This window comes from Paralichthys olivaceus, chromosome 12, assembly GCF_024713975.1.
Source record: "Paralichthys olivaceus isolate ysfri-2021 chromosome 12, ASM2471397v2, whole genome shotgun sequence".
Classification (NCBI taxonomy): Eukaryota; Metazoa; Chordata; class Actinopteri; order Pleuronectiformes; family Paralichthyidae; genus Paralichthys; species Paralichthys olivaceus.
This window is the reverse complement of record NC_091104.1, coordinates 8,329,748-8,341,357: the sequence shown is the minus strand read 5'-3', so window position 1 is coordinate 8,341,357 and position 11,610 is coordinate 8,329,748. Positions and strand designations below refer to the sequence as shown.

The window sequence follows — 11,610 nt, the reverse complement described above, 5'->3', positions numbered from 1 at the left end:
TCCTTCCTGCCTCGGCCTGTGCATCTTCAAATAAGAATCATTATACAATTACAAGAAAGCATCTTCGATCGCTTGTAGTTTCAATTCTGAATGAAAAAACATTAGGTGCAAATTTTCCTCTCTGGGATCTGGAGAACCGGAAGGAAATGTTGCCCGACGAATTTTTCATTAAAATTCAACAAGAGGCAGCCTCCGTGAGAGGTTAGATTATTGGCGGGCGGGCGCATGGACGCACACGCACACACTTACACACATACACACACACTTATACACACACACACACACACACAGCTGGTGAGCCTTCCTCCAGCAGAGACTGACAGAAGCGGGGCGACCGCTCTAAGCTCTGTGCGCTCATCTCTCCTCTCCGGCACCGGCGCGTCTTTCCCGGCTGCTGTTTGACATCCAGAAAAAAACTTTGAGGAGGTGAGAGGCGACGCGTCAAAACGTCGACAATTCACCGCTGACAGCGCATCAACACAGATAAAGAGGAGGGAAAGAAAAGAGCCATCAAGTCCGAGGAAAGCGGTGGAGCTGGGAGAAAGAGGGAGCTATGCCATCTCCCGCCGAGCAGAGCCCAGTCCTCCTCTGTTGTGTGTCGGAGCTGCAGCATGGTGTCTCTCCCTGGACTCTGGACCTACTGCCTCGCCCCCGGGAGACCTCATCTCCTCTTCCTCTGCGCCGGAGCGCTCCTGCTGCTTCACGCACTGACCGTGCTCTCCTCCCCGGAGACCTGCTTCCAGCACCCGCAGCCTTGCCACATTCTCGCCCGTATAGGACACACCGTGCGCCTCGGTGCGCTCTTGCCGACGCGCCAGCCGGTACGGATACAAAACGCGCTCAACCGCGCCCTGGCGAGCCTCCGGCACCAAAGCGGAGCGGCGGACTCCTCCACCACCACTTCCCAAACAGCTCCCCTGCTGCCCTACAACCTGAGCCTGGAGATGGTGGCTCGGTCGCCCGCTGGAGGGGACCCAGAGTCGCTGTCCCGTAGCGCCTGCCAGGACCTGGTGGTCAGGGGGGTGTCCGCCGTGCTCGCCTTCCCCCGCTCCAAGGAGGAGCTGATCCAGGTGGAGTTCCTCTCCTCTTTTCTGGAGATCCCCTTCATCTCCATCCTGGAGGACACAGAACCTCTTGTGACCAAGGTATGGATGGATAAAGAGTGTGTTTCTGCTGCACTTGTAGCAGTCATAAAAATCCACAGTGAAGGTTATTTGAATATATTTCATTATGTTAATGCTTTCTGCACCTTGCACTTTAATAAGCAACAATCCATGGCCAGACACATTTTCCATTTGGATCTTAATCAGAGTTGGAACTGGAATTAACCTGCGACTCCCTGGTACCCTGAGGATTTTGATGTCTGAGCTGGTGCAAAACTGTCCAGCCAGAAATGAAAGATGGTTTCAGGCAAATCAATAGCATGGAGAGAAGAAAAAACAAATAATTGTAAAAGGGAGGATAACAGCAATTCTTCCTAATCTGGGCCTCAAGAGTGACAAGAATAATAATGTCAGGAACAAAAGAATATAATGCACTCGTAGGACGGGATAATAAGAACATTAAAAGGTTGTTTAGTGTCTCAGATTCTTAAATTTCAGCACTAAATGTTAGAACTCTGATGTTCACTCAGCTTAGTTTTGCTGGTGAACCTGCAGGCCCTGCACATGCATGTTTGATATCTGGTGGCTCGGCCTCGGTATTCAACTGAACCCTGACGCCCTCCAGCAGCTGAGGTTTGAAGTGAAATACAGTTTTTCCTCTTTAAGCCCTCTTCTTGTGTGTGTGTGTGTTTCTGTGTGTGTGTGTGTGTTAACAGAGTCTGCCTCTGTGTGAGAGTGTACGCACCTTTTGTGTGTGTGAATCGGTGTGTGTGTGTGTGTGTGTGTGTGTGTGTGTGTGTGTGTGTGTGTGTGTGTGTGTGTGTGTGTGACTGAAGATGGCTCTGTTTTGGCACCTTTCAGACAGAATCATTCAAACAGTTGAGACCTTGATAGATGGATGCTGTGCAGAAGTGTGGCGCCCGCAGCTCAGGGTACTTGTGTGTGATCACATAGCCTTTGAATTTTTATGTGTGTGAGAGAGTGTGTGGTGCTGCCATGTGTGTGTGTGTGTGTGTGAATGTGTGTGTAGAAATTTGTAGGCAGGCAATAAGCATTTGTGTGAGAGTGTCATGTTAGTATTCCCAGCAGCAATCGAGCTGCCTGCCAGTCAGTCAATCCAGCTCCAGTCATATCCGCCTGTCTCCAACTGAGCAGCCAACTGCCTCTCTCTGCCACACACACAACATTTGAGTGCAAACACACTTACACAGGGTCAAACGAGGCACAACACACACACACACATAAAGAGGACTTTCAACTTTTTTTCAGGTTCAACTGAGACACACACCCACAGGCTAAACTTAGAGGCGGCATCACGGAGACCGTGAGGAGAGAAAGAGGGAGGAGCGGTGGAAGAAATATATCGTTTAAGTCTCAAATCTTGTCCTGTCGTGTCTTTTTGTCGACAATGGATTGCTTATTCGATTTCAATACAGCTAGCATGAATGAGAAGTCACACCACTTGACGAATGTGTCGGCAACGCGAGGAGATAAGCAAGAGGAGAGGGAAGGAGAGGGAAGGGGAGGGAGATGAAGGGAGATGAAGGGAGAAAGAGAAGAAGGGGTGGGCCAGCAGAAGGTTGTTTTTTTTGTTGTAGGAGGCCTTTCACTTCTGCATAACAGTGCCAAGTATACAGAGCAAAAGAAACCCAACCTTACTGTCTCTCTGCGTGTCTATTCGTCTCTGCTTTTCCCAATGATTTCACAAGTGGAATGGTTTGCGTTTGTTTGCGCTAAACCAAAGTGCATCTGCATTATATTGAATTCATGCAATCTTTTATGTCAGGTAGTGTTTCTTGATTGCTGAAGGTGATGTGCTCCAGACATCTGTTTGTTTGTTAGCAGCAGAAGAGACACAGCGGAGCTTTGAAGAGTTAAAGCTAACAGCCAAGTGAGGGACTCGGGCCAAACACTGGAAACAACTGAAGAAAATCCACAGGCAACGCGACACGGTGCTGTGAGAAACAAAAAAAATAAAAACCACAGCCATGTCCCTACAACCAAACACACAGAAGAATCTTGCATATGAAGATTATCACTAGTGCTCCTTTGTTTTGGACTGTGCTCAAATGATTCAAGCAATTTGAAGATTGAACCTGTCGGATTTATCAGTTGGTTGATATGAGCCTTTCAGACATGTATCGTCATTTGCATTCATGTTTGCCAATATGTGCCAATATGAAAACTTTTATTATACAGAATAACCTGTGCATTTACATTTTTTTCTCACAAGTCAAGTGTTATTAGTTATATTTTCTTTGTCCTGGTGCAGTGGCCGTTCTAAAGGTATCTGTGTGGAGAGGGCTGTTTTCTTTTGTGATGCTGGTTGTAGTTTTCTATCTGAAACTATAAAAGTGATCTGCAGCAAATGAGCCACAGCAGGTAAAGATAGACTCAGTCCACAAAACCCTGAAGCCGCAGCTGCTGCACAAAGAACTATTCACCCATTTATAAAAAGTTCAGTAAAGCTCGACTCGCAGAATCCTAAACTGGAGAATCAATTGTTGTTGCTGATACAGAACATTGGTCACCTGTTTATTCAAAGTTCCTTAATATTGAATTTAGCTTGTTTCCAAGTCACAGCTAATTCGACACTGCGCTTCCTTGGGCCCTTAAAAATACACATGCCAACTGTGAAGCTGATGAGATGAATGGCACAGGGATTTCTGTCATTTTGTAGGTATCAGCTGATATATATCGGTATCTGAATTTTTTAAATTCTTAATATCAGTATCAGCCGCTAGAAATCTACATCGGATGGACTCTATCTCACAATTATCTGGATGTTCTGCAGAGTGAAAGATGAAAAAACCATACTGCTTCATTCATAATGAAATAGTCAGAGGTTGCTACTCTAAAACAGAATGAGTCAGTGCATAAGGACTGTTGCATGCTCTTTCTCTAACACTCCAGGGTGCATCTGTATCGACAGGGAGCAACATGAGAGGGAAAATAAAAGAGGCTGGTGGGAGGTGGGACATGTTTGCAAACACACACAGAGAGGATAGTGCCGAGTGCATCAGGTCAACAGGGAGGCAAATTGTCACCACGTGCAAACAGGACGCAGGAGCTGGTTTATCTGCCGATAGCAAAATACACAAATATAATTCTAATTAAAAGGCTATTTCCATTTTTGCACCAGGAGGGAGGTGTGCTCCTGAGAGGTGGGAGGAGGGCTGGAGGAAGACAGAAACAAAACAAACGCCGCTGCCAAAAAAATTTCCTGATTCGTCATAGATTGATCCAAAAAGCGGAGGAGGGAGGGTTGTTTTTATTTGCTTTTGGAAGGAGAATCCTCTCCCCCGAGTTTTTGAAATGGTGAAGATTTTTCTGCAGGGTATTGGGAATTGAGCCCATGTTGCTGTGCTGAACAGATCCTGAATATCAGACAGAAGTAGATTTACACAGGGAGGCAACTTGCACACACACACAAGACTGCGCCTCCTTCCAATTTACAAGTTAACTTTAAAATTTAACAAAAACAGAGAAAATGACACCTCCTCAAGGTCAACGGATATGTCTACGAGAAAAAAACTTGACAAGTAATTAGCATGAGGCTCACTTTCATTTTTCATTATATTTCCAGTTGCAGTGCACAGTCAACATGGGGGGGCAGCATGAACGACATCTCTTAGGGGTGATGATGATGAGGAAAACGATAATGATGATGAGGATTTTCCAGACTGCATCAACCCCCACTGTAGGGTTGTCATTATTACTAGATGAGCACATTTCTCCCATAAATCATCACAAAAAATTCTTATCGTCCAAAAAAATGTTCAATCCCTACAATAGACAGACACTAAAGGGACAGAGACAAAGGACGGGAAGGCAGACAGACACGGCGCTCGCTTGTCCGTCTGTGTCCTCCCCTCTCTGCTTAGTCAGAAGGAGCTGTGGGACTGTGGCTGATGCGTCTCAGCAAGGAAGTGCTTATTCCTTCCAACCTACTTAAGCTAATTAGAACCACTGTGTGACCCCTAACTGTAAATCTCTCCCGTCCATCTATGGCAGGCAGGATGGGGGGAGAGGAGAGGAGAGGAGAGGAGAGGAGAGAGGAAGAAGGGACAGACAAAGGGAAGGAAAAAAGGAAATTGGCTTCTAATTCCCATCAGGGCCATTATGGGCATTTGGGCTGGTGATTTGTCCATTAGTGGAATTTGGAAAAGAAGTGAAATTGGGGTATTTGATGTCTGAGTAAAAGAATCAGAATGTAGCCTCAATCTGAAAACCTGAACAAGATGGATTTTAGAATTGGTATTCTGCAAGTGTGAAGGGTGAGTTGGTAATAGCGGCGTAGTCATTGCAGGATTAAATAACATTGTTGCACAATTGCCAACAGATTTAATTAAAAAGAATATCTACGCAATCTTAGTTCATTTTCATAATGTGGTCAGCCTTTTTTTAAATCGCAGTCTTAACCACAACACTTCCAGATTGGCTGATAATATCACAGAGATTATTTTGTGGATCATGATTTCTATTCCAGAAATGTATTAGCAGCGAGTGCTGAGGGAAATGGTTTTGCTGATTCCTGAATGTGATTAGGTGAGAGGGGTGGTATGGTGTGAATTCATTATTTGTCATTGCTCAGTGGGAGCTGTGTTCCTGCAGCTCGCTTTACTCCCAGCGACTCTTAAACACTATTGAAATACACCCTGTAAAGCAGAGGACTGTATTTCACAGCCTGACACTGAATGCCACTCATATTTTTTTCCCCTCTTGGTAGTGTGGTTACCACCATCATTCCTAAATTAAATGTTCTATGTGCTGTTTGGGGCCCACCACCTCAATGCCCTGAGCCGTCTCCAGTTTAACTCCTGATCAGCCAGTCACACATTTCCTGTCACTATTAATTAAAGGTGCAGTGTGTAGAATTTTGTGATATCTAGTGTTGAAATTGCATGTTGCAGCTGAACACCCCTCACCTCACCCTCTCCTTACAAACATGAAAAAGAACCTGTGGTAGCTTCAATTGTCATAAAAACTCAAAAGGTGTTTAGTTTGTTCAGTCTGGACTAATGTAAAAAACATGGCGTCCTCCATAGAGAGGGTCCCCTAGATGTAAATATAAAGTATTTAAATATAAAGGGCCTTTTCTGGGGTAAAGAAAACTACAATTCATACAATTTAGATGAAACGAACTAGTGAAAACATCATGAGGGTTAGGGTTAGCCAATAGTTTCCTTTCACCTAAATCTTACGCACTGGACCCTAAAGGCATAAAAATGTCAAACCAAATCATGAAAGGTTTAAAAACAGAGCATTTGGTGACTAACTCACAGACTCTAGTTTCTATCAGCATATTTTCATGCTTTCTGTTGCTCCGCCTCTTGTTCTACTGTTTTTGGGTACTGCTGATAATTTTATTTAACATAATTTGCAAATGATCTTATTTTATCTTATCCGTCTGAATCAGAGCATTAGTTGAACGCCCAAACTGCAACTCCGCTGATGTAATTCTCCATTATTCCTCCAACATAATCACTGCAATACACACCCGCATTTCTGTACCGTATTGTCCAAGAGGTTTTCACTGTTTATTATTCGAAATAACCTTCGTTCCTCTGGTGGGGAACTTTCCTTTCCTGACTGCAATCTATCCATCCTGCATTCTTTAATTAAGTCACTTCTTTTTTTAATGACATACCTCATTCTGCTTAGTAAAATGAAGATTAGTACAGTAAAAAACCCAATTTGCGACTTTGAATGAAATTACATTTTAATCCAGGGACCCTGCTGAATAAGACGCATTGTGGCTCTGAGCTAGCCCCTCTCTCAAAGGATACACACGGCGCACACGCTCTCACCCACTTACACAAGTCCGTGCGCTCAAATGCACACGGAGAGGCACATGCACACAACCCACACAAATGCATACCTTCATTCACAAGATTCACGCACACATGCACACAGTGTCTGCTCCGTGCTCACTAAAGGTTATTAAGCCTAATGAGGCTTTACAGGGCCGTGTGGCCTGTAGTGTTTTCTTTGAGATGATGAGGGGATTTGTGCCTCAACCACAGTGGAATAAACGAGTGGAAAGTGAGGGACAAAACTTGTGCCGAGCCACAGCCGGAGGCAAACTGACAGTTTGAGACAAGCAGGCCACTTAATGCAAACAGCTCAAAGCTCTTTCTTTATTAGTGTTAAGATGACAGTTCGGCGCAGTCTTGACTGAGCCAGATTAATTGAGCAGAGCAGAAACAGCAGTGTGTGTATTACCAAAAGGACTGTGGGCGTGTTGGAGCTGCTCAGTATGGCATTTGAGTCAGTGTTATAATGTTTGGTTTGTGTTTTTGCCTCTAGTGAAACATATGTCTCCAGTAACTCCACACCAGTACACTGTTAAAAAAGTAAAAGAAGCAGAGTTGGAGGGCGGCAGAGAGGAAAGAGAGCGCTGCATGTGTCAGGGAGAGAAGGAGATGTGGTTATCATTATAGAGTTAATAGAGGGATTGAGGACGTATGTAGGGATCAAAGAACAAAGGATCAATGAAGAAAGACTGACTCAGTTCGTAGGGATTGCAGAGAGGAGGGATCAAGGTTGGAAGGGGGAAGAGGGGGTTGCGTGCGGTACAAAGGAAGGAGGGAAAGCCATTTTCATACATGAACTACGAAGAATGTCAGCAAACTCCAGGACAGAACCTGTTTGTCTGTCACAGGGTCAGGTGCATTTACAACAGGAAAACCTCCGGATCGTTCAGGCAGATGTTGATGCCTGGTTGTTGTCTTTTAGGTAGACATCTTTTTCAGCGTGAGGTATTTGTATTGTTTTTGTTTTTTCAGTTTTGCATCCATTGCCTGTTAGAAACATCATCGAGGTGAATCTCCAGACATAATCCTGCTACATTCTCTTATGAGTTCACTTGGCAGCGACTGACATTTGCAGTCTCACACACAGCATCTCTAGATAATATCAGGTGATTGTCAGTCCATTGTCTGAAGGCAGCTGAAGTTAGGGGACAAAGGGAGGATAAATCAATGAAGAGATATAGGAATCAGGTAGTGGGTAACATGGGAAGGACAGGTGGCGGCAGAACAGGGGGGAGCTGGAAGTAGAACGCAAAGACAGGAAGAAACAGGAGTTGGGGGTGGGGGGTTAAAAGAAGGATCAAGGAAGGAATGCAGAGACCGTGTGCAGAAAAAGAAGGGATGAGGGATCAAGAAAGAAATTAGTAAAAGAGCAGAATGAGGAAAAATTATGTAGATGGAAAAGAGGAATGATGAATGAATGGGAGGGATCAGGGAAGGCGCAATGGAGAGAAAAGGCGAGCAAAGGAGGGATCAAAGAAGAAATGGAGAGAGAGGAAGGAGTGATGCAGAAAACAGTGAGAATCAGGTAGTAGGAAATAGTAGCAGTTATCAGGCATGACAGGAAGTTATCAGAGAGGGGACAAGGGAAGAATAAATCAATGGAGAGATAGAGGATTCAGGTAGGGAGCAACACAGGAAAGAGAGATGGTGGCAGAACGGGGAGGATAGAAGTAGAACATGGAGAAAGGATTGAGGAAGAAATGCACATGACTAGGTGCAGAAGTAGGAAAAGAGAGGATAAGGGAGATGTATGGAACGAGGAATGAAGAATGAATGCCAGGGATCAGGATCTATGAATATGGGGGAAGGAATGATCGAGGAAGGCTGGAAGAACTGGGTGATATGGGAAGAGGGAAGGAGCGATCAAAAGAGTAATTCAAGGATCGAGGAAGAAGGGACTGAAGAAGGGATGATGGAGGGTTGGAGGGGATGAGTGGAATTGACGGAAAGCAGAGAAGGATGACAGGAGACTCACGGCTTGTGCTTTCTCTTCCATTGAGGAGATTGATGGAGGCTGGTTTTATCTAAACTGTGCTGGTTCATTAGAGGATTAGTGAGTGATAACTTGGAGCTATCTGAGATTGAAAAATACGCTCACACCGACAAGCGCACAGCCATATAGATAAGTGCATGCAACACAAACACACACAAACACACACACATCCAGTCTATTGATTACACCCTTTGTGCACATATGGATAGTACTCATGCCAAATTATTCAAAATACGTTTTGACTTCATCCTCCAACTTTCCACATCCTATTCCTTCCCTCTTCCATTAATGCTGTTGATTGTGCAGCAGTTGTTGACACACACACAAGATTGTGGGTTATTGCGTTACAGTAGGTAGCAACTGAGGCAGAACACAAGAAATCTAGGCCAGGTGGGCATCAGTGATAAGAGCAGACTGGGATACAAACACGCAGGACCCTATGGTAGCTCCCATAGGTCGCAGGTGAAAGACAAGCAGACGGAGGAGGCAGACAGGAGGTAGGAGAGGAGAGAGAAGGTGAGGAAGACATGTGCTGATGTGAGATTAAACAGCTGCCGACAGATGGCTGTGGGACATGGCTGAGCGAGTGCCCAAACGACAGGTTTAGCCAAGCACCCCGGGGTGAAGACGAGAAAGTGGGGGAAACGTCCAGGAAGATGAAGACAACATTAAAATAAAGGAGGAAGAGTAATGCAAGATAAATAAATACAGAACCAAACAGGCTCAGACAGACAGAATGAGTGATTCAGACAGGTCGAGAGGTGAGGCAAAAGAATGATTACAAAAACTGAGAATCAGACAGCAAAGTAAAGTGAGCAAGGAAGTGAGGGATAAAATAAGGACAAAGGGGAGCAGGAGGGGAAAATGCGACAGAACGAAAGCTTGCCAGAGATGAAGATATTTGGGATGTGGACGAAGTTTAGACGGGATTGAAAGATGGTAGACCCCAAGGTAACTTCTGTGTTCCTTCTGGGATATTTATGTTGTGAGTTGGCAAGAAAGCAGGTATGATTTAGAGCCCATCTGGATGGGATTTAATGGCACCTGCCCACATGAGAAAGGCTGTCTGAACAAGGAGACACGCAACAGTGCAGCGGCGGCATTCACGCGTACGCAACAAAACACACGTCATTACATCGTTTACACCACTTCACGCAGCCATTTCCCCCATTTGGCTGGACTCCAGCTTGTTGGATATGAAATTAAATAATCACGTTCAGGCTGATGCTGGCTTTTAAGATAATGTACCAGGGCGGTGATCATTAACACACAGACGAGGCAACCAAGGAGTTTTTTAAGGTTGAACAGGGGAATCTTCTTGATTAGCATCATCTGTGATGTGACCTCAGCCTAATTTAGCATGTGTTTAACGTGCTAAAGATAATATTGAGGGCAAAATGCCAGCACAGCAAAAAAGAAGAGGAGAAGTCCGCAGGAGCACGAAGGACGAAGCCAGGCAGACGATAACGCTTGATAATATTTGTGTCAACAGTGTCTTAGCCTTGAACCTTTTGGGGGGTGTTTGAAAGGTTTGGTTGACCTTATATCAACTTCCTGTCCTGACTGATGAACGTCATAGCGTCTAACCTCCAGACAGTTACAGCTTTTCTTTCCTTTCGATAGGAAACAGCCTCAACCATTAGCAATTTAATCCCTGTGCATGATAATGCCCCTCGGAAGGTCCCATTTCCTGAGTTCTGAAGTGGTCGATTCCGGTGTGTTCATGTGCTTTGAAGTGAAAATGGGGAAAAAACATGGATGCTGTGAACAAAATGTGTTGTACTTGTTTGTTCAGAGGATTCAGACACCTTGACACCCCTGTCTAATATTTGCATAATAACAAAGAGCAAATAAAAAGGATCAGGCGTGTAAATAATTTGAAATGTATGCATGTTATAGTGGTGTTAGGCGTTAGGGAGAGATGGACATGCAGTGTCCAAGTGGCAAAAATATTATATTTGACAAATTCTTCGTAGAAGCTACTATTTAGAGCTGCTTGTAAAAGTATGAATAATAATGAATTTTATTTGTACAGCCCATATTCACAAATCACAGTTTGTCTCATAGGGTGACATCCTCTGTCCTTAACCCTCCACAAGAGTAAAAATACCAAAACAAAACTATTAACAGGGAAAAAAACTAAGAAATGTCAGAGAGAGCCGCATGTGAAGTATCCCTCTCCCAGGATGGACAGAAGTGCGATGGATAGTAGTATAAGAAGTTCTAGTAGGGCACATCAATAAAATAACAATATTGCAACATTGATGAGAAAAGACAGCGTCTAACAAAGATGTATAAGTGTATCAATGTTTAACGTATTCGTACAGAAAAAAGTGTCTGACAGAGATGAAGAGATCAATCTAGTTGTATGCATAATCCATGATCAGCTGCCGCCACGATCCTCTATCAAGGTCAAGATCTGCAACCACCAACAGCCCGATCCACGGTCCACCCTCAATGGGTGAATTACGTCAATTGGTTTACACTTAAAGTCGAATCTTGTGTATACATTTTGCAGACTCTCTGAGTTGTTGTGATTGATCTGACTTGATGTGGCGTTCAAGTGAATCTTCCCAGTTGGGAATTCATTTTTTCCATTGTTCCGACACCACATGAAACAACATTCAAACCTGGGGTGATCACTTGTACAGAACTGTTCCATTTGTTTTTTTTCCACTTTGAAATCAGGAGCTTGTTA

At 44.3% G+C, this 11,610-nt stretch overlaps 1 protein-coding gene across 1 annotated transcript in view; it reads left to right on the top strand.

The window, feature by feature from the left end:
* Positions 1-238: 238 nt before the first annotated feature.
* Positions 239-11,610, top strand: part of grin3ba (glutamate receptor, ionotropic, N-methyl-D-aspartate 3Ba) — a 71,798-nt gene continuing 60,426 nt past the window's right edge. The window contains exon 1 of the mRNA XM_069536365.1: positions 239-1,145. Within this exon, the coding sequence (XP_069392466.1) occupies positions 612-1,145 (534 nt within the window). The 5' untranslated portion in view covers positions 239-611. The remainder of the gene's footprint in view (positions 1,146-11,610) is intronic.